The 22,490-nt window shown below is 41.5% G+C and overlaps 1 protein-coding gene across 2 annotated transcripts in view; it reads right to left on the bottom strand.

Annotated features, from left to right (window-relative positions):
* LOC139466784 (SCO-spondin-like) overlaps positions 1 to 22,490 on the bottom strand; it is a 36,741-nt gene extending 14,251 nt beyond the window's left edge. The window contains exons 1-22 of one of the 2 annotated variants that reach the window (XM_071248464.1): positions 22,192 to 22,490; positions 21,900 to 21,978; positions 18,723 to 18,983; positions 16,777 to 16,950; positions 14,204 to 14,398; positions 13,259 to 13,534; positions 11,567 to 11,761; positions 9,929 to 10,108; positions 9,405 to 9,593; positions 8,454 to 8,642; positions 8,065 to 8,253; positions 7,363 to 7,545; positions 6,689 to 6,877; positions 5,974 to 6,162; positions 4,959 to 5,147; positions 4,382 to 4,564; positions 3,890 to 4,072; positions 3,418 to 3,600; positions 2,900 to 3,088; positions 2,267 to 2,455; positions 918 to 1,106; positions 121 to 318 (exon numbers count right to left, since the gene is read on the bottom strand). In XM_071248464.1, the coding sequence (XP_071104565.1) occupies positions 121 to 318; positions 918 to 1,106; positions 2,267 to 2,455; positions 2,900 to 3,088; positions 3,418 to 3,600; positions 3,890 to 4,072; positions 4,382 to 4,564; positions 4,959 to 5,147; positions 5,974 to 6,162; positions 6,689 to 6,877; positions 7,363 to 7,545; positions 8,065 to 8,253; positions 8,454 to 8,642; positions 9,405 to 9,593; positions 9,929 to 10,108; positions 11,567 to 11,761; positions 13,259 to 13,534; positions 14,204 to 14,398; positions 16,777 to 16,950; positions 18,723 to 18,983; positions 21,900 to 21,978 (3,991 nt within the window). In that variant the 5' untranslated portion in view covers positions 22,192 to 22,490. The remainder of the gene's footprint in view (positions 1 to 120; positions 319 to 917; positions 1,107 to 2,266; positions 2,456 to 2,899; positions 3,089 to 3,417; positions 3,601 to 3,889; positions 4,073 to 4,381; positions 4,565 to 4,958; positions 5,148 to 5,973; positions 6,163 to 6,688; positions 6,878 to 7,362; positions 7,546 to 8,064; positions 8,254 to 8,453; positions 8,643 to 9,404; positions 9,594 to 9,928; positions 10,109 to 11,566; positions 11,762 to 13,258; positions 13,535 to 14,203; positions 14,399 to 16,776; positions 16,951 to 18,722; positions 18,984 to 21,899; positions 21,979 to 22,191) is intronic. The other variant, XM_071248465.1, reaches the window with a different exon arrangement.

Raw genomic sequence — 22,490 nt, 5'->3', positions numbered from 1 at the left:
CCCCGTCTATTTACTCACCTACACATGTCACTGTCCCCGACTATTTACTCACCTACACATGTCACTGTCCCCGACTGTTTACTCACATACACATGTCACTATGCCCGTCTATTTACTCACCTACACAGGTCACCGTGCATGGTGCTGTTCGATTCTCTGTAGCTGGCCCTGCACATGGCAGACCTCCGTTCTGTGGAGTAGGTTCAGTACACGAGCGCGTCCGTGTGTCTGTCTTCAGCCCATCTCCACAACGCACTGAACACTGACCAGCTCTCCATATGCTCCACTGACTGAAGCCGCCATCGATTGTAATATTTGCTGAAACATAAATACCACATGAGTCGAAATCGACAAAAACACATGCCAGCAAGCAATATCCGCAAGCAGCAGAACTCATTGTACGATTCCGACAAAATCATAAGCATGTGTTTCTAAATCATTAATTTATCAAATAGTGATGTTACCAGGTCATGAAAAGGTATGCGTACCCTACCTGACTGTAGGCAACTGTAACAAACACACGCTCAGGCAAGTCAATTATTCGCCTAAATTGACCTCACACCCCGACTTCATATACTAGCATATTTTCAGAAAAGGTAATCCAGTCGGGAATACATTTTGTTTACTTTTGAATGGAATGAATACATGTACATAGAGACCATCCACGAGTGCCAGTCTAGGAATGGAAGCAGTGACGATCTATTAAAGGATCAGCAATGATTTTATATGTACATGCATGAACAAGTACCACCTGCTAATAACCACTAGTAATTCTGTCTCTACTTATATACAAATTCTGTTGTTAGCCTCCATTTCAGCCTTGTATGCAGACCTTATTGAACAAACAAGCACGAATTCAGACAAGTGATGTTGTGCAATGTACGACTGATAAAGTTTAAACAAAACAGTTTACATACCACAAACTGACGGTCCACACGATAAGTCTTGTGTTTCTCTGGCTAGACCAGCACAGAATACTCCACCATTGCTGGGAGCTGGGTTTTCACAGGACCTGGTTCTGGAGACGGTGCGTCTGGCTGTCGGTCCACACGTAGCAGGACAGGAGGGATCAGTCCACTGTGACCACTGACCCCAGTTCCCGTTAACTGAAACAAATAATAAAACCACAGGTAAGCCAAGTTGTACATGTTGCTGTATTAAATATACATACCAATTGTACATATAATGTTATCACTGAAGTGCCCTTCCCCACATACGATTCAAACAGGTTGTAGTTGGTTCAATAAAAGGTTGTAGTTACACAATGAAAGTTATGTTACTGGTGTTAATACTGATGTTATAACACCCCAACCCACCCCTCACACCCTCAGGGTGCACGGGTGGCCCAGTCGTCTAAGGCGCCGCAATTCGCTGTGTAGAGTTGCGTCCCTTCGGAACGCCAGAAACGTATGATTGTGGGGTCGAGTCCCGGTTCGCTCCAATTATGTTTCTCGGTTCGTCAGCACCATGCCCATGCTCGTGGGTTTCAACGAAGTGGTAAACGTCTGATACCTGCATCACTTCGGGCTTTTCCCCCACGTTTAGCTGACACGCCGTGATATAACTGGAATACTGTTAAAAGCGGCGTTAAACCAAACTCACACCCTCACTCACTATGCCACCTTATTGATTATCATATTGCCAAAAAAGGTAAACTTTTCATGATAATTGTTCGTATACTTCACTTTTGAATCTCTTTATTTAAAGGCACATCATTTAGATTCTATATTGTTTGTTATGTACATTATATATGATTTTTGTATTCTACTAGATTATCTATTCTGTTAGAATAGAATTGTTACTGGTGTGGCAGGCAGGCACAAGCAGGATTTAACTCCGAATCCCCTAAATGAGTGTATTGTTGCCATAAACGTAAACCTTTCCTGATATGTCTTTGTTCGCTTACATTTTGCCTCCAGTGAACACATTGTGTGACATATGCGGTACGTGTGAATACGTCAGGGAACATATCATTACCCATGTCAGCAGTGATGAAGCTATGTATGGGTTTCAAATGTGTATGTGCCAGCATTGACTTAAATTCAGTTGCATTCGATGATTGACATTCTTGATTCTGACGAGATTCTCGTCATTCTTACACTTGCCAAGTTGCAATGAAATGTATAATTCAGCATAGCTTTCTACCGAACGACAGATGGTTTGCCTTCTTATGTGTTTGTTAAGATAAATGTCCCTGTCTAAGTTTTATTCTAAAGCAAGGTTATATATTTTGTCATACAGTAGACATACATCGCATGTTCCTTACCTGGGCACAGGGGAAGGCTGCACACCCTAACCTCGGAGTCCGTGCTAGAACCAGAACAGAACGGTTGACCTGCCTGTTGGTTGCAGGTCCTACTTCGAGTGGCAGTTCGTGTCAAATCAGCACCGCATGATACAGAACAACCGGGATCGACCCATTGGCCCCAGTTGTTCCATGTGGAAGTCACGGTTTCTGTTACATGATACAATTGTACGTTGTCATGGTCCTTATAGGGCAAAACGCTTTCCTTACAAGCTGTTTGGATATTATTGTCAAAACACATGCTTTTCTTCTGAAGACAAAGTTAGGTTTATAGTAGAAATTCATCATGAAACTAGTGTGAAAAAAAGGGGATTCATTTGAGATAAACGTAGCCTATACTAAACAAATCTCTCAAAAATGTTTTTCTTCATTATCAAAATGTGTTTACTCATGATTAAATCATTTGAGTTTCCAATCTTTATACCTGGCCCAATACACAACCCGATTCATTTTACTGTCTTGTAAATTCATATCTACCAGGAAACTAATTATTGATAGAGTTTATTATAGAATGAAGGAAATGCAATACAACCCTTCTACAAGAACCAAACCAAACCTGAGAGTACACAGGGATGCACATTTTGGAATACACACCACACGTTGACGGTCCACACGATACGGCATCAGTTACTTCGGCTTGACCAGGACAGGTAGCTCCACCATTGCTGGGAGGTGGATCAGTACAGAACCTGCTTCTGGTGATGGTGCGTCTGGCTGTGGGACCACACGTGACAGAACAGGAGGGACCACTCCACTGTGACCACTGAGCCCAGTTCCCGTTTACTGAAAGCAATAATAAAACAACAGGTAAACCAAGGATCACATGTTGTTGTAATAAGATGCATCAACAGCACATATATTTTCAGCGAACACTTTTTCTTTTGTGTTCTATTCAAACAACGTGTCGTAGTAAACTATTCATAGATATTGAAGCTGTAGCTTTGCAGTTGTTATTGGTGTTTCAAACATTATTGTACATTCCGAAACATTTTATTTATTTATATTCAATTATATAAAAAAATAACTGTCCCTGATTTTTCACTATTGACTTCCCTTTTGAGATCCGACGAATCAATATGATGATATGCTATTATCTAAGGCGTGTTCCTCACCTGGGCACAGAGGAAGGCTGCACACCCTAACCTCGGAGTCCGTGCTAGAACCAGAACAGAAGGGTTGACCTGCCTGCTGGTTGCAGGTCCTGCTTCGAGTGGCAGTCTGTGTCACACCAACACCACATGTTGCAGGACAACTGGAATCGATCCACTGGCCCCAGTTATTCCATGTTGATTGTACTGTTTTAAAAATGACATGGTTCAGTGAATGTATATGCAAGCTTTACATAGTTTTGGGTCTTGATTGGGGAACAGGATTTACACTATCCCCGTGTTATGGGTTTTCAAATGCTTAAGAAACATTCGTACATTTTGCTCGCTAATCACAAGAACAACCGTGAAACATTATCACTCTCTTATAAAAGACAACTTTATTTCAAAATCAAGCTATCATCTGAGTATTTACTGTCTGTCTGTCTGTCTGTGCTACTTCTTACTGAGTAGATAATACACATCGCATGTTCCTTACCTGGGCACAGAGGAAGGCTGCACACCCTAACCTCGGAGTCTGTGCTAGAACCAGAACAGAAGGGTTGACCTGCCTGCTGGTTGCAGGTCCTGCTTCGAGTGGCAGTCTGTGTCACACCAACACCACATGTTGTAGGACATCTGGAATCGATCCACTGGCCCCAGTTGTTCCATGTTGATTGTACTGTTTTAAAAATGACATGGTTCAGTGAATGTATATGCAAGCTTTATATAGATTTGGGTCTTGATTGGGGAACAGGATTTACACTATCCCCGTGTTATGGGTTTTCAAATGCTTAAGAAACATTCGTACATTTTGCTCGCTAATCACAAGAACAACCGTGAAACATTATCACTCTCTTATAAAAGACAACTTTATTTTAAAATCAAGCTATCATCTGAGTATTTACTGTCTGTCTGTCTGTCTGTCTGTCTGTCTGTCTGTCTGTGCTACTTCTTACTGAGTAGATAATACACATCGCATGTTCCTTACCTGGGCACAGAGGAAGGCTGCACACCCTAACCTCGGAGTCTGTGCTTGAACCAGAACAGAAGGGTTGACCTGCCTGCTGGTTGCAGGTCCTGCTTCGAGTGGCAGTCTGTGTCACACCAACACCACATGTTGCAGGACAACTGGAATCGATCCACTGGCCCCAGTTATTCCATGTTGATTGTACTGTTTTAAAAATGACATGGTTCAGTGAATGTATATGCAAGCTTTATATAGATTTGGTCTTAATAGGGCAACAGTAATTGCATTGGTTTTCGGACGTTTAAGAAACATTCGTAGTTTTTGCTCGCTAATCACAAGAACAACCGTAAAACATAACTTTAAAAAGACAGCTTTATTTGAAATCAAACCATCATCTGAGTTTTTACAATGTCTGTGTGACACCGCAACCCTCGCTATTGCAGGAGTACTCGCGATAAGCATGGCCGCCCTAAAATAAATGATGTCCTAAAACATATGATCCGATGATAATACTGTCAGGCTGCTATTATGTAAACAAATGATGATCACATCGCGTGACTAGACAGATATAATATTTGAAATATAACAGTTTACATACCACAAACTGACGGCCCACACGATAAGTCTTGTGTTTCTCTGGCTAGACCAGCACAGAATACTCCACCATTGCTGGGAGCTGGGTTGTCACAGGACCTGGCTCTGGCGATGGTACGTCTGGCTGTCGGTCCACACGAAGCAGGACAGGAGGGATCAGTCCACTGTGACCACTGACCCCAGTTCCCGTTAACTGAAACAAATAATAAAACCACAGGTAAGCCAACATTTACACGTTGCTGTATCAAATATACATATAAATAGCACTTTCCTTGAAGCGCCTTTGCCCTTTCTATAAGATTCTAATAGAGTGTAGTAGATGTAATATTTTAGTTTGTTTGCCAGCTACAGTCCGTCTACATGACAGCGGTCTGTAAATAATCGAGTCTCGAACAGACAATCCAGTGATTGACATCATGAGCATCGATCCAGGCAATTGGGATACGATGACATGCCTCAACCAAGTCAGCTCGCTTGACCACCCTATCCTGTTAGTCTCCTATTAAGACAAGCATAGTTGCCTTTTACGTCAAGGATAGGTTTTTCTTCCCGGGTGAGATGTTAAAGAAACAAAACGTGAAGTTACACAGTTGACAAAAAAAGTTAATTCCAAACCTCTCATTGACTAAAATATTGCACAAAAAGTAACCTTTCCCGATAAGTGTTGATTTAATTTTATTTATGAATCCAATGAATACATTATGTGACATATGTGGTCTGTGTAATACCACCTCCCTGAGACATCAGAAGAACATATTTTTAATCTGTAAGGTAGTGATGATTCTTTGAATAAATTCTCATGTATTTGGGCTCGGAATGACATACACAGATGCACTTTATGATGACTTCCGTGATTCTGTCTGTGTTAAACTTACCACTTACACTAACACTCGCTATTAATGGATATTTCAGTACCTCTATCGATATAATGACAAATCATATATATTCTATGAATATGTTTGTTGTGTTTTGATTTATTGTATGTCCAATTGAGTAGATATTCATCGCATGTTCCTCACCTGGGCACAGGGGCAGGCTGCATGCCCTGACCTCAGAGTCTGTGCTAGAACCAGAACAGAACGGTTGACCTGACGGCTGGTTGCAGGTCCTGCTTCGAGTGGCAGTCCGTGTCACACCAACACCACATGATGCAGAACAGCCGGGATCGAACCATTGGCCCCAGTTATTCCATGTGGAAGTCACAGTTTCTGTTACATGATAAGATTTCCTTTGTAACCCCATAAGGATGCATTATGTTTGAAATGAACACATGTTTTTGCGAATATATTTCAATCTAGTGTGGAATAATCAATGCTTAGCACAACATGAATTCTTTATGTTTCTTAATGTGTCCATGGAAACGGAACAAATTAAAAAAATTCAGAATCTTCAAACTAGCAAAAGACACAAGTACTCAGTGTGGTAAATGAGTGTAGCACGTTTGGTTAAGCTAGGGTGCATGGTTAAAAAGTTATGGGCCGTACAAAAGCTCGGACAGAAGGACGGATGGAAGGATGGACAGACGGAACGCTATATCCGCCCGGAGGTATAATACCAGTCTTTATACATTACCCCTTATACAACAACATCCTCATACAGTAACTTTATATTCATATTCTAATGATTAAAAACAGAAAAAACGTATGCGATACATTTGGAAAATAGAGCCATGCTACAAGAACAAAATATAATGTAAGAGTATACAATGATATCATTGATTTTAGGAGTACACACCACAAGTTGACGGTCCACACGATATGGCATCAGTTACTATGGCTTGACCTGGACAGCTAGCTCCACCATTGCTGGGAGGTGGGTTACTACAGGACCTGCTTCTGGTGATGGTGCGTCTGGCTGTAGGACCGCACGTGACAGAACAGGAGGGACCACTCCACTGTGACCACTGAGCCCAGTTCCCGTTTACTGAAAGCGTTCATTAAACTGTAGGTAAGCTACGGTTTACACGTTGCTTTTCAAATATATAGAGTGAGTGAGTGAGTATGGTTTTACGCCGCTTTTAGCAATATTCCAGCAATATCACGGCGGGGGACACCAGAAATGGCCTTCACACATTGTACCCATGTCGGGAATCGAACCAGGGTCTTCGGCGTGACGAGCGAACGCTTAAACCACAAGGCTACCCGACCGCCCCTCAAATATATAGAATAACAGGAGATGCAATTTCACCTAAGCATATTTCTCTTATAGTTTATTAAAATGAGATGTATGAGTATGCTATTTAGACGGACATTATACAGTTGGCAATGAAAGAGATGTTACCAGTGATGAAACATATGTAAAGTTTAATTCGCAGTCCTCCAAGTTGATTATAGCACTGAAATAAGTAAACTGGCTCCGATGTCATACTATGTATTATTTAAGAGATATTCATCGCACATCTTCCTTACCTGGGCAGAGAGGCAGGCTGCATGCCCTAACCTCGAAGTCTGTGCTAGAACCAGAACAGAAGGGTTGACCTGACGGCTGGTTGCAGGTCCTGCTTCGAGTGGCAGTCCGTGTCACACCAACACCACACGTTGCAGGGCAACCGGGATCGACCCATTGGCCCCAGTTATTCCATGTTGATTGTACTGTTTTAATAATATGATGGTGAATATAGATGCAGTATTTACACATACTTTGAGTCTGATTATTTGATTTACATACAGGACATTTGGTTACTATCTTGAAAACAACAGGTGATTTCATTTCGTGACGAGACAGAGCTGATATTTGAATTGTAAAAATGTCAGTTCTCTAGATAAAATACAAAATGCAATTGACAAAAACAAGCAGGGTTTTCTACATTTAATGTGTTGTTCACCTGATCTTAGCCTGAGGCTATATAGTTACAGAGACTTCCTTACCAAAAGGAGAGAGTAAGCAAAGGAAGGTGACCCTTTCACAAAGAGGATAAAGATGAGTTCCTGGAAGGCATGTTATCTGACTAAATTGAAACATAGTTTACTCATTTTAGATGAATATAATATAGTTTGTTGTCAAATAACATGTTCATCTCATCGACTGACCTGCCACATAAATATTTTCATCAGAGTGAAAAGAGTTTATGGAAATGAGTTTTCATCTAAACTCAATTTTCAAGTACGCACCACAAATTGACGGTCCACACGATACTTCATTAGTCCCAGTGGCTTGACCTGGACAGTCAGCTCCGCCATTGCTGGGAGCTGGGTTATTACAGAACCTGGTCCTGCTGAGGGTACGTCTGGCTGCGGGACCGCATGTAGCAGAACAAGGGGGATCACTCCACTGTGACCACCCACCCCAGTTCCCGTTTACTGAAGACGATAATAAGACAACAGTTCAGCCAGGTTTCCATGTGGCTGTATTAAAGTAACATGCCAATATTACTTGTACTTTTCACCGAAACGCACCCTTTTTATGAGAGTGTAACAGTAAGATATTAGAAATTCAAGTTTCAGTTTCACAGTTGACTATGAAAGAAGTGTTATTCACATATACATTGCATGTTCCTCACCTGGGCACAGGGACAGGCTGCATTCCCTAACCTCGAAGTCTGTGCTTGAACCAGAACAGAAAGGTTGACCTGACGGCTGGTTGCAGGTCCTGCTTCGAGTGGCAGTCTGTGTCACACCAACACCACATGTTGCAGGACAGCTTGAATCGATCCACTGGCCCCAGTTATTCCAAGTGGAAGTCACAGTTTCTGTTACACAATAGGATTGTCGAGTCATGAAAGCTTTGTATATAACAGTATTTCGATAGAGGCTATGAGGGTAGTATTGTCAAAACATATGCTTTTCTCATCGCGTTGCCAGGTAGAGCTGATATTTGAAAAAGAAAAATGACAACTTTCATGATATATGACAGAAATAATATTCTCAAAATAAAGACTTCTTAAATTGTATTCACCACCTGATCTAAGCCTGCAAAAGATAGAGTTACCGACACAATAATAAGAACAGATGTCTTATCCAACTCAAGTTCAATAAAAACGTTTATTTATTTCAATTAAATATAGCCCGTTATAAAGAATTCTTTAATCATTTTGTTTGCATGAACATTTCATTTGAAAGGAGATTACAATCATTACATATTACTGTATGCACAACTGGAATCTCATAAAGTGTCTTGTTAATTCATGTTCGAATGATTTGAAAGAGAAAATAAATCATTAATACAGTTTTTATTCATTTGAGATGGATAAACGATAGTTTGCGAATATCATGTTTATCTCATCGACTGACCTGACAAAATCAATATGTTCATCAATGGCGCAGACACGAGTGAAAATGTATCATTTGTATTTATTTAGATCAAAACATGATCATCACAATAAACAATAAATTAGCCCATCATCATTAAATCTCTGAAATGTTTGTATATTTCATCGGGGCACTCAAAGCATAGAAAACCTGTTTTATGGAAAAGAGTTTTCATTGAAACAGCTCAATTTTCAAGTACATACCACAAGTTGACGGTCCACACGATAAGTCATTAGTCTCAGTGGCTTGACCTGGACAGTTAGCTCCGCCATTGCTGGGAGGTGGGTTACTACAGGACCTGCTCCTGGTGATGGTGCGTCTGGCTGTAGGACCGCACGTGACAGAACAGGAGGGACCACTCCACTGTGACCACTGAGCCCAGTTCCCGTTTACTGAAAGCGTTAATTTTAATGTAGGTAAGCTACTATTGTCATGTGGCTGTATTAATAGAGCTTGTATTGCATGCGTCAGCACGTTCTTAATTACAAAGTCCCCCACAGATTAGATTATTGCCAAACAAATAAATAGTGTGAATCCGTTTTAAACATTGTGTGGCATATGTGATTCCATCAATGATATCAGGGAACATCACTCTTAATCATGTAAGTAGTCATAATTCTTTGAATGGATTTCAAATGTGTCAAAATACAAGAACTATTCTTCTGATTATTCTGGAGCAAGGTTATACATTCTGTCATTGAGTAGATATACATCGCATGTTCCTCACCTGGGCACAGGGGAAGGCTGCACACCCTAACCTCAGAGTCTGTGCTTGAACCAGAACAGAACGGTTGACCTGCCTGCTGGTTGCAGGTCCTGCTTCGAGTGGCAGTCTGTGTCACATCAACACCACATGTTGCAGGACAACTGGAATCGATCCACTGGCCCCAGTTGTTCCATGTGGAAACTACATAATTAGAAGTGCTAAGTGAATGTTGATGCGTACCTTGCACATGATATGTACAAAGGGGATACTATGCGATAACACATGCCTGATAGTGTTGACATTTGACATGTACAAATGTATGATAACTAAATTCAGGAGATACGACAATAAAACGCTTCTGGTCTTTACATGGCATTTAGAAGTGAACCACAATAGGAAGAGTGAGTGAGTGAGTGAGTGAGTGAGTAAGTGAGTTAGTTGGTTTAACACCGCTTTTATCAGTATTCCAGTTAGACCACATCGTGTCAGCTTAATGTGGGAGGAAAGCCCGAAGTGATGCAGGTCTCGGACGTTTACCTCTTCGGTGAAACACACGAGCACGGGTATGGTGCTGACAAACCTAGAAACATAATCGGGGCGAACCGGGATTCGAACCCACAATCATAGGTTTCTGGCGTGAGAAGGGACGCAACTCTGCACAGCAAATCGCGGCGCCTTGGGCGTCTGGGCCACCCGTGGAAGAGTTCACAACGTTTCGAAGCATATACTTACTCAATCGCTGATAAAAGGAATAAGTACATACTCCGAAACGTTGTGTTTCTCATAAAGAAGTTGACGTCTATAACTTCTCTTCTGTAATAAAACGCTTTTGTTTTATTCATTATTTATTATCTACCTGAACTGCCACATTAACATCAAAAGACGCGCGTGCAACGGGAGGTAACCCGTTAAGGTACATGTACATGTTCGGTTGCAAAAGAGAAAGATTTTCATTTAAGAATGTTACAACTGAATATAGGAAAGTTAGGTAATTAATTGTTTTTATTATGAGAAGATAGTTACCGTTATATAAGTATATTTGCCTGCTTTATTAATTCTATGTAGACAATATGTGGTTATCAGCCTAAAGCAGGATTAACCATTGTCCTCCTTGTCCAGTTCCAAATTGACTTCAATAAAATGAAGGATTTTCCATCCACCAATTACAATTCTTCATCAACAACCAACGAGAAAAATAACACTCAGATATCAAATCTGAAATATTTTTAATGATTGCTTTGAGTGAATTACAGGAGACTTTTGATAATGTTTATTGTGATATTACCATTGATTAAGCTGTCAGTATTCATGCAGGACATATGTGAATAGCAATGCTGACTGTAAATAGTTGTCTTTGTCTTCAACTGTTGACTTTATATATATGTGTCAACTTCTGGCACTACTAATAACAATGCTACCACCACCGCGTTGTATCCCTTAAGATTGCCATAATGTTGTTGTCGTTGGTTCCAATTAAGATAATGAATCCTGGTATCTCAGCATCATACCCGCGCTGGCTGGTTTCTCAAAATAGTAATATCTAAAATTAGCATCAATAATATGCTGTAAAGCGGTGATAACCTCCATCACTGTCAAGTCTAGCTCGCATATTGTTAAAGAAAGTCAACGAACAAAAAACACAAACTAATGTGTACATACCACAGACAGATGGCCCACATTGTTGCTCTCCACTTTGACCGCTATCACCTGAGCAGGTAGCTCCACCATTGCTGGGAGCTGGGTTATTACAGGATCTGATTCTGCTGGCGGTGTGCCTGGCTGTAGGACCACACGTGGCAGGACAGGGGGGACCACTCCACTGTCCCCATGCACCCCAGTTGCCGTTTATAGGGCCTGGAAACACACGTGTTCATGTTTTTGTTATAATAAATGCATAGAGTACTTGGAGATATATCGTCACTGATTCCTAAAAATATATATACAATCCTCGAAAACTGCCAACAGGGTGAGGGTAGTTATTTTTCAATTGCATCCATCAAACCGACGGGGGTTGACACTGATGTTGTTAAACCATCACTGTTCTGAATTATTGTGTTGCAACTCTCACCACTCCCAGAACGACGTAGTTAATATGTATGTAAATAATTATTTATAAAAATTTATATATAAAATTATATATAAAATTGTATATAACTTTGTAAAAATTAGTATTTAGTATAGCGACATGAATTTTGCATTTATTTTGTATCGTGTGTAATTAACATGTTTTGTCAGAAATAGAATTGAAATATGTTTCGCTGCACTGGACTCAGTGGACACACCACGTTAGCCATTGTACCATGAGTTCATTAGAATTTCGGGATCACAAATGTCTCACAAAAGTTTGGGGAAACGTAGAAAGTGCCTCCTAGAATTACCAACTACCGAATCTATTTCCATAAACATGTGTTTTCATGTGTGTAACCTCAGCATAAGACTTCGTTCAGATTTAGAAGATAAATACTTTGTGTGAGTCTATTTCCGGGATTTTATCGAGTATTTGCAGCTTGGAAATTCATCACGAGACCCGAAAGCGTTAGACACACACATAGTATTTATCGATATTTTATGTGTAAACCTATGGTTTAATTAGTATGTTAATACCATGTTAATTAGTATGCAAAAATTGCTGAGTAATTATGTATTCCTACACAGTGATTCGGTCGCTTGCTTCAGGGAATGCAAATCATATTTTCACCCTTTGACATTTGGTCATGTGACCCAAATTAGCCAATCACAACACAGAACACACTTTCTATAGGTTTACAATACAGTGTGAACACTCTCATGATATCTAAGAAACTGAACGAGTTCGAACATCAGCTCTGTCTTCTCAGGACACACGTTTAGGTATATATATGAGTTTATCATGGTACAAAACTGTTCCAAGTACAGAGAAGACCATACTGGGTCCAATATGCTGTCATAGCTCCAATCAAAGCACTTTCCATCCTCTGCCACGACAGCACTGCATTTGAAACCTAACGTTTGTGTATTCAATTTAGCGCCATCAAAGCTACACGTGACACTGTTCTACATTATCTGCAAATTGATGAAATCAGTCCTTTTTTAAAATTCATGACATAATTAAACCGACAAGGTTTTGACTCAAACTGCAAACTACCTCCAGACAAATGACGGCTGGTCCCTATGTGTCGTATGAGGCGACTAACGGGATCGTGTGGTTAGGCTCGCTGACTTGGTTGATGCATGTCATCGATACCAATTGCGCGGATCGATGCTCATGATATTAATCACTGGATTGTCTGGTCCAGACTCGATTATTATCTGTGGATGGATGGTCATCATGCTGTAATCAAAGCAATCAGTTCTGAGCCTTACTGGACATACCTGAGCCAACTGTCAACTGGGCTGCGGTCGTCTCTCCTTCAAAAGTGTAGGAATACCGCCCAGAGTCCGAGACTTGTAGATTTGTTATATACAGGTACTGACTACTGCCAGCGGACGCGATGATATAGTTGCCACCATTTGCAATGACCACATCATTCTTTCTCCATGTGCCTATTACACTTGTAGCAGTTGACTGAATAAACTCCACCTGGAATAGCACCTGCTCACCAACAGCTCGACTCTCGCTTGAGAGACCTACCTTGAAGATGCTTGGCGCTGTAAAAAAGGTTTAATTTAGAATGTATGTGATTCATTTACACCTGTACTGATAAAAAATATGTGTTACCAATTGATTCAGGGGCATATCTTCATACTATTACTACTACTTCTACTACAACAACTACTACTACTACTACTATTACTACTACTACTTCTGACCCGTGAAGATCCGAGTTAGAATTGGTATTCAGCAACCCATGCTTGTCATGAGACGCGACTATACTTGTTGTAGGAGGCGACAAACGGGCTTGGTTGATGCAGGTCAGCGTATCCAAATTGCGTGGATCGATGCTCATGATATCAACCACTGGATTGTCTTGTCCAGACTCGATTATTTACAGACCGCCGTCATATAGCTGGAATATTGCTGAGTGCGGCGTTAAACAACAAACAAACAGAACTACTACTACTACTACTACTACTACTACTACTACTACTACTACTACTACTACTACCACTACTACTACTTCTACTACTACTACTACTACTACTACTATTGCATCAACAACTACAAGTTCTACATCTGCTTCTACTCTTACTTCTGCTACAGTTACTACTACGACGACAACTTCTACTTCCACTCCTGCTGCAACTACTACTACTACTACTACTACTACTACTATTACTACTACTACTACTACTACACTAGGAATTATGTGTACATACCACAAGAAGCCGGCCCACACTCTAAGTTTTGACTTTGAGTAGTTTCTCCAGAACAGGGGGCGCCGCCATCCCTTGGAGCTGGGTTATTGCAGGACCTGGATCTGGAGAGGGTGCGTCTGGCTGTAGGACCACACGTGGCAGAACAGGGGGGACCACTCCACTGTGTCCACTCACCCCAGTTCCCGTTTACTGCACCTAAAATATGCGTAGGCTTGAATGTATACATGCTCCAGTATTCTAGATACACAGCGGTCGGGTGCCAATGTCGTAACAAACATTTCGCTCCTGTTATTTTAATTGCTAATTTTAATGAACGCCTTTAAAAACATAGTTAGAAACATTACATATATATTTCAAAAATTAAAAAAAAATATATTCGCACTTGTTTTAGCTCTGCAAGGATTAAGAACAGGTAGACATAAGGCTTTCATTGACACAATGCTACCAACTGCCACCGTCTGGCCATTGAGTGTGTGTGAGTGTCCAGAGTTGGTGGTATTGTATATGTTATATGTGGGGTGAGGTGAAATAGGCTTTAACGTCGCGTCTAAGATTATTGCACTTACATAGCGACGTGCATGCACGTGTGTGTGTGTGTCTGCTTGTACTAGACCGGACTGATGCCGATTCATAGTGCTAGCCCACTGAGATACCATGCTGCAGTTTAACATTAATACCGTACTCAGACACATTATACTGACTCCGAGCCGACCAGTCCTTGTTTTAGCCCCTTAATGCCGAGCGTCGGACAGGGCAACAACAAATACCATCTTTTAACGGCTTTTGGTATGACGCGGTCGGGGATCGAACCCCGGACCTTCCGCTCTCCGGGCGGACGCTTTACCACTAGACCACGGAGGCGGTCCATTATGTTGTGGGCAAAACATTGTTTTAACTTGATGCAAAGAATGAATGTTGGAGAGAGGATTGACTATTTCTGTAGTGTCGTTGTCTTCCCTTGCTTTATTGTTTGACCTTGCCGATGTGAACTTGGCCTATTTCCTTCTAAACTATTATTACTTCTGTCATCATGCTATTTCATTTTGATGAAAGCTAGTAATTTTTTTGTCATATTCATATTTTGTGCATAGACAGTCATGAAGATATATTTGCAAGATGTTGATTTGGTTTGGTTTTGACGTGTAGGGTGAGAGTATATGTCATCCTCCCCAGTCCAGTTTCCACGCTAGCCGAACAAGGCTGGAATTATGTGTTGGCTGGACTAACGAGTCTATGCATAGTCCAATCAAAATCGCGTAACGAAATCGACGCCCGGTCAGTAAACTGCCGTGCAGATGTAGGTCGATTGCAGGAGTTAAGCATTTGTATCGTCACCTGGGCATCTACACATATTTCATGTTGGTAATCAAGTTGCTAATGTAATGTGTTGCATTTCGCGAGGTAAGACCCGTTTTATTAAAATATAGATCCTTGTTATCGATCAGATAGCCTTGACGAGGCGCCGCCATGTTTTTAAGCAAATTCATATGATAGGTGGAATATGATTGGTCAATAGGAGAGACGTAGAAGGGACATAATTGCCACAGGTGGCGCTACGATCGAACCACGGAATTCTAGCCTAGTTTGGCAAGGGTGGAAACTTGACTTTTATTGACACTTAATTCCCTTGCCTCGTGAAGATGGGTATATGTTAACATTGTAGTTTAGCACAAAATTTGTTATCCAGAACGTCAAAGTAATTCACATTGTTTACTAGCATATACTCCATACAGTATTATTTCCAACTTAATATTTAGCTGAAGATGGCCCGGTCCAGACTCGATTATTTACAGACAGTCACCATATAGCTGGAATATTGCCGAGAGCGGCGTTGAACAACAAACAAACAAACATAATATAGCACAAACCACTTCAGTTCTTTTATGGTTTGGAAAGCTACCAATACAGAATAAAATGATACAGATGTGTATTCGAAGACAAGTCTTCATATTTTATGGCTACATTATCTTCAGTGATATAAAACTTCCTACTCTATTTCAGTATTTCGTGACCGCCACGGTGGTCTAGTGGAAGAGCGTCCGCCCGGAGAGTGGAAGGTCCGAGCTTCGATCCCCGACCGCGTCATACCAAAAGAAGTTAAATGATGTTACTTGTTTTACCCTGTCTGGCGCTCGGCATTGAGGGGCTAAAACAAGGACTGTTCGGCTCGGAGTCAGTATACTGTGTCTGAGTGGCGTATTCATGTTAAACAGCGGCATGGTATCTCAGTGGGTACAAGCAGTCACACCATCTCTCTCTCTCTCTCTCTCTCTCTCTCTCTCTCTCTCTCTCTCTCTCTCTCTCTCTCTCTCACACACACACACACACACGCACACACACATGCTATGTACGCGACGTTAATCCCCTTTTCACATCATCTCAGTATCCCGTGTTTCATCTTTAAACTGAGTGAATAGTAATATTGTATATTTTCACGCACTAGGTATATGCATGTAGCCATACACCTTCAGTGAGAAAGTTTAATTAAATTGAATTAATAAATTGTTTAAAAAATCGGTCTCAATGTAGCTAACGGGGAGTTTATATACCATACAAAAAACAACAATTCATACCACATGCTGGTGCACACGATCTCATTTCGCTCTGACTCCCTTCTCCAGCACAGGAATTTTCAAATGAGCAGGATCTGCTTCTGCTGGCGGCGTGCGTGGCTGTAGGACCACACGTGGCAGGGCAGGGGGGACCACTCCACTGTGTCCACTCCCCCCACACTCCGACTACAACATCTGAAATCAGACAAACGTTATTGCTTCACACGAAAACGACGAAGAACATCATAATGCTATTAATATGTGCTTCTTCCCGAATAACATAGTAAATCCACGTCTATTTAAGCAGAGCAAGCCCGCGCACACATGACGCTCAAAGTATCCAAAGTATCAAATACATCACCATCGAATAACTATTTCTTGTTTGTTTCATAGTCAGCCACGATCAAGAATGGACGTCTACCTTCCTTAGCCCTATAGTTTATATGGTTCAAGTTTCTATGTTCTGACCAATTGGTTCTTTAAGAAAATCTTTAAAACGTTTTGTTCTGAAAATTCGAATTTCGTAATCAAGCTTTTTAATAATGACAATAATATCTTTGGAATAGGTCCGTATACAGCCTAAGACGTATCCAGGCCAACAAATCTGATCTTGTCCTTTTTAATAAATCCAATGCAATCATTAATATTATTGAATTTTCTGTCCCTTTTGACACTTATGTGATTGACAGGAAACAGACAAAACATGGCAAATATGCAGACCTCGCTTTCGAAATGTCACGCTTGCATCCATAGTACCACGTTGTCCGACTACCCATTGTTCTTGGTGCCTTAGATTTCGTACCTCCCATTCATTGCGAGAGTACCCGGGTTCGCTACAAGGAATACAGCCCTTCTGACAATCTGGGTAATGCAGAAGGCTGCAATGTTTGGGAGAGTGCACATTCTCCGATAAGTTCTGGGTGGGTTTGACTGTAGGCAGCGCTTCCTGGGAGAAGTCCCAATCGCTGTCTGGGCTGCGTGTAGAGGGGGCAACAGCCCTGAGCTGATGGTGAGCCTAACCAGTCTGACTGTGCCAGGATCGCCCAAACCCTCTTTGCTACATTTTTCATTTTAATCTGCACATAATAATACTTATAATACTAATAATAATAATTTAAACAGGCACAGTGTCTACATATGGCACAAGGCACGCATTCATAATGTAGACTTAAAAACACACAGTACCGGGACACATAGAGCACGCCTCCTCATCACGACAGATCAACATCCGTCTAATCATCATATAATGGAAGTGTTATCGATAAACTAATGTGAAAAACTTTCAGATTCGATATATATGCAAATGAGATCACCTTGCATTAAATACTTTCAAGTTCAATAAATAAAATGTCAACGTGCTAAAATTACCTCACAATTACCAATTGTTCAATAAGGTGACTTTCAAGTTTAGAAAGCTTTTTGTCCAATGCGTATACGATTATGTAGACACATGTGAATACGGTTCCCTCAAACATTGCATTCAAACGCTGATTATAAATTACTTCATTGAACATCGATTATTTTTAGTATGACATTATACGATAAAGAGGGGGCACCGGTGGCCCAGTCGTCTTAGGCTGTGCAGAGTTGCGTCCCTTGGACACGCCAGAAACCTATGATTGTGGGTTCGAATCCCGGTTCGCCCCGATTATGTTTCTAGGTTTGTCAGCACCATACCCATGCTTGTGGGTTTCACCGAAGTGGTAAACGTCTGAGACCTGCATCACTTCGGGCTTTCCTCCCACATTAATCTGACATGCCGTGATATAACTGGAATACTGTTAAAAGCGGCCTTAAACCAAACTCACTCACTCACTATACGATAAAAAGATTATAACTCTAGTTTGTTTCCCTGTCGCAAATATCTTGTATATTTAATAAGAAAAACCATAATGCTTTATTTTGGCGTTTTTATGCAGAAATCCATTCGGCTAATTGTATCTATGTAGCATTGCTACATCACCTACCTCCCACTGTTAAGAAGGCTGAAGTGGTCTGTCCCCGAAGGCTGAAGCTGTATCGTCCAGTATCAGACACAAGAATGTTAAAGATGACCAGTTGACGTAATTGACCAGAAACCGCAATTTGCAGTTTGCCGGGTATATCAAACAGTTCTACTCCGTCCTTAAACCATTGTCCCGCATCTGTTATCCCGGGGCTGACTTGAAGTACAAGGTTACCGAAACTTCCTGGATCAACGTTGGTATCTGTCAAGGATTGCTGAAACACTGAGATACATAATTTGATGAAGAACGTTTCAGGTCGTTTGAATAATATATATAATTCACTCATAGTTTATTCGTATATTTATTTAAGAAAAGTAAGTAACCTGTAAAGGGAAAACTTGAAGGCGTTCGGTATGACGTTGGTTTGTGCCGGTATCTTGTGGCATTTGGGAATTTGCGTTGAAGGGAATTGTTACACAGAGCTACGACTATTGTGTTCATTTAGGATGAAGATTATATTGTAGCCTTTGATGTACGGCTGGATATATAATGTGTTTTGGTTAGGTTGATTTTCTGTGAGTGAGTGAGTGAGTGAATGGGAGGGTAGGTGAGTGAGTGAGTGGTTGGGTAGGGAGTGAGTGAGTGAGTGAGTGAGTGAGTGAGTGGATGGGAGGGTAGGTGAGTGAGTGAGTGTAAGGGTAGTGAATGAGTGAGTGAGTGGGTGTAAGGGTAGGGGATGAGTGAGTGAGTGAGTGAATGGGATGGTAGGTGAGTGAGTGAGTGTAAGGGTAGTGAATGAGTGCGTGAGTGGGTGTAAGGGTAGGGGATGAGTGAGTGAGTGGGTGTAAGGGTAGGGGATGAGTGAGTGAGTGAGTGAATGGGAGGGTAGGTGAGTGAGTGAGTGTAAGGTTAGGGGATGAGTGAGTGAGTGAGTATAAGGATAGGGGATGAGTGAGTGAGTGAGTGTAAGGTTAGGGGATGAGTGAGTGAGTGAGTGTAAGGTTAGGGGATGAGTGAGTGAGTGAGTGGGATGGTAGGTGAGTGAGTGTAAGGGTAGGTGAGTGAGTGAGTGAGTGAGTGGGTAGGTGAGTGAGTGGGTGAGTGAGTGAGTGAGTGAGTGAGTGAGTGAGTGGGATGGTAGGTGAGTGAGTGTAAGGGTAGGTGAGTGAGTGAGTGAGTGAGTGGGTAGGTGAGTGAGTGGGTGAGTGAGTGAGTGAGTGAGCGAGTGAATGGGAGGGTAGGTGAGTGAGTGTAAGGGTAGGTGAGTGAGTGAGTGAGTGAGTGGGTAGGTGAGTGAGTGAGTGAGTGAGTGGGTAGGTGAGTGAGTGGGTAGGTGAGTGATTGAGTGAGTGAGTGAATGGGAGGGTAGGTGAGTGAGTGAGTGAGTGGGTAGGTGAGTGAGTGGGTAGGAACGTGAGTGAGTGAGTGAGTGAGTGAGGTACAAAAAGGAGTTATATCCATCCTTCTGTTAACAGTATAATTATTGAATGAATATTAACTGCCGCATAACAGAAAGTATACACTTTAAAATGCACCCTTTACTCTGCCCACTACAGAGTCCTGCGAACATGTTACTTCATGACGTCATGCATGCGCACGTCACCTGTTGTGGGGTACTCATTGAGATGATGCATGTTATGTCGCATGTGATACCCGCATGAATTCACATCACCATCACCAATAACCATGTCTTGTTTCTCCATCAAACATCGGTGAACATTTTCTTATTCCCGGTATTTATAGACATGTAATCTGCATAACCTCATTATAACGCCCCGCTTGTGACGATAGATAGCGATGTGACATTTTTAGAGAATAGGCGCTATGCAGACATACGAATATTAACTGTCAATGCAAGAGAATAGCCAGCCTAGTTTTTCTGCCGAAACTGATTCCTCTTGGCGTAAAGGGCAAATAGCTGTGAAAATTATATGAATGACCACTGAAACACAGTGATGACACAAGGCGTGCGCGAAAACGGTAATCATGTCCCGCCCTACAGGCAGCACCCGCCAAGTGCAGAGATTCTGCCGCTAATAAGTACAGAAAAACATTAAGAAATATCTTCGTTTTGCAAGTCAGAGGGGCGCAGTTTTAAAGTCACGCCTCAAACGCATCTTGTCGTTGACTCAGCATAGATAGCACATCTTCAATTCCCACAATAAATAATGTTTCAGACAGGTGAGTATTATCATCAGGTATAGCCGTCTAGAAATCTTGATAGCTATGTTTATAGCACAAGCTCAGTTAAAGTTCATTCATGCAAGGGAGGACTAAACCTGTTTATTTCAAAGGCGCTATTGTAAGTAACTTCTTCCGCGTCCTATACTTACAAGAATCAGTTCTGTATTAAAGCGAAGAGCGTTTCGACATTATGTAAACATAAAGGGCGGTGAGCGGAATTTCAACAAATTATTATCAGTTAAAAGATAACTCCTGTAGGCCCTAAGGCACAGTAAACCTGTTCCTAATATTTCCCACATGACTCATATTATGAAATACTTAAGTGCAGCCTATGCGTAACGTTAATGCGTCAACAATCGGCACAGCGGGCAGCACGAGGTGAATGCAACCGTCAGTGTCTTCTTGAGACTGTCAATCGGGTCTGTTAGGCGTCATTTCGTCGCACAGTGGAGATACCCACACCCGTTTGGGAAGGGGCCGTTGTCAACACCGACCCGGGATTGTCGGTTGTCAATGACATTCCGTACCTTTTTCCCGTCAAAGGGATATATGCGTGAATACCTCTTTGAAGTGTTACGTTTTATTGTCAATGTCCCCAGTTGTTCGTCGGGTATAGGGCGCGTTCAGATTCAGTGTTATTTACAGCTGACCTACAGAGGATTGTTGAGGAACAACGGGGTATTGTCAGATTCCAGAACATTCACCTGATCACTATTCCATCTCATAATCGTGCTAGAAACGTGTAAGATTGAGTGGAATCAATGTCCTCCCAATTGTAATACTTTGTCAGCACCATACCTGTGCTAGTGGGTTTCACGTTGGTTGTAAACGCCTCTCTAGGGTTTCCTCATATATCAATATGCCACGCCGTGATATAATAGAACAACTTTTCATAGGGGCGTGAAACAACTCGCACACTCACTATTACTCATTCATGTTTTTCGAACAAAAAACTACAAAATATGTATGTAAATGTGAGTCATTGTAAAGTGTACATTTGAAAATAAATATTACCATTCTGTTGATAAGTGACTTGTAGGCTGATAATCAGACAATATCCTGCCACAATTAGGTATTGCTGTGGGGACGTCATCTGTAACGAAACGAGTGCTACTCAAACATCTGACATATTTATCAACGTAATTCATGATTTATCTTATAAAATTACAAATAAACTTTGAACCAGTCAACAAGAGTGGATGACAAGGAACATGTCTGTTGAAACAGATTTGTCAAAAACGTACATCCGTAATATCTAAGACATGTAAATAGTATTACCGCATTACGTTGACGACAAAAGTCTTACCTCTGATGTTGAAGGTGAAGCCTCTAAGCATGGATTGTATACGTATCACCCGTGCCTTCCAAGGCGTTGTTTCAGTAGCGGTTAGGTCTCAACAAGCCGGCATTCCGTCACACCCAGTCCACTATGCAGTGCGTCACGAAATGTATAGTCAGCTACCGTTAAACTGAATAGCGTTGTATAACCACACGGGGGACTGTATACGTTTCCCGACTCTCTTGTATGCCTTTGTATATTTTCCACAATCAAAACAGCAATAGAATCAATATACCGGGTGGTTAAACGGGTATGTGGGACAGAGC

Source organism: Haliotis cracherodii, unplaced genomic scaffold (assembly GCF_022045235.1).
Source record: "Haliotis cracherodii isolate W230 unplaced genomic scaffold, xgHalCrac1.p SCAF_19, whole genome shotgun sequence".
NCBI lineage: Eukaryota > Metazoa > Mollusca > Gastropoda > Lepetellida > Haliotidae > Haliotis > Haliotis cracherodii.
The sequence above is the reverse complement of the archived record's forward strand: the minus strand, read 5'-3'. Positions and strand labels throughout refer to the sequence as shown.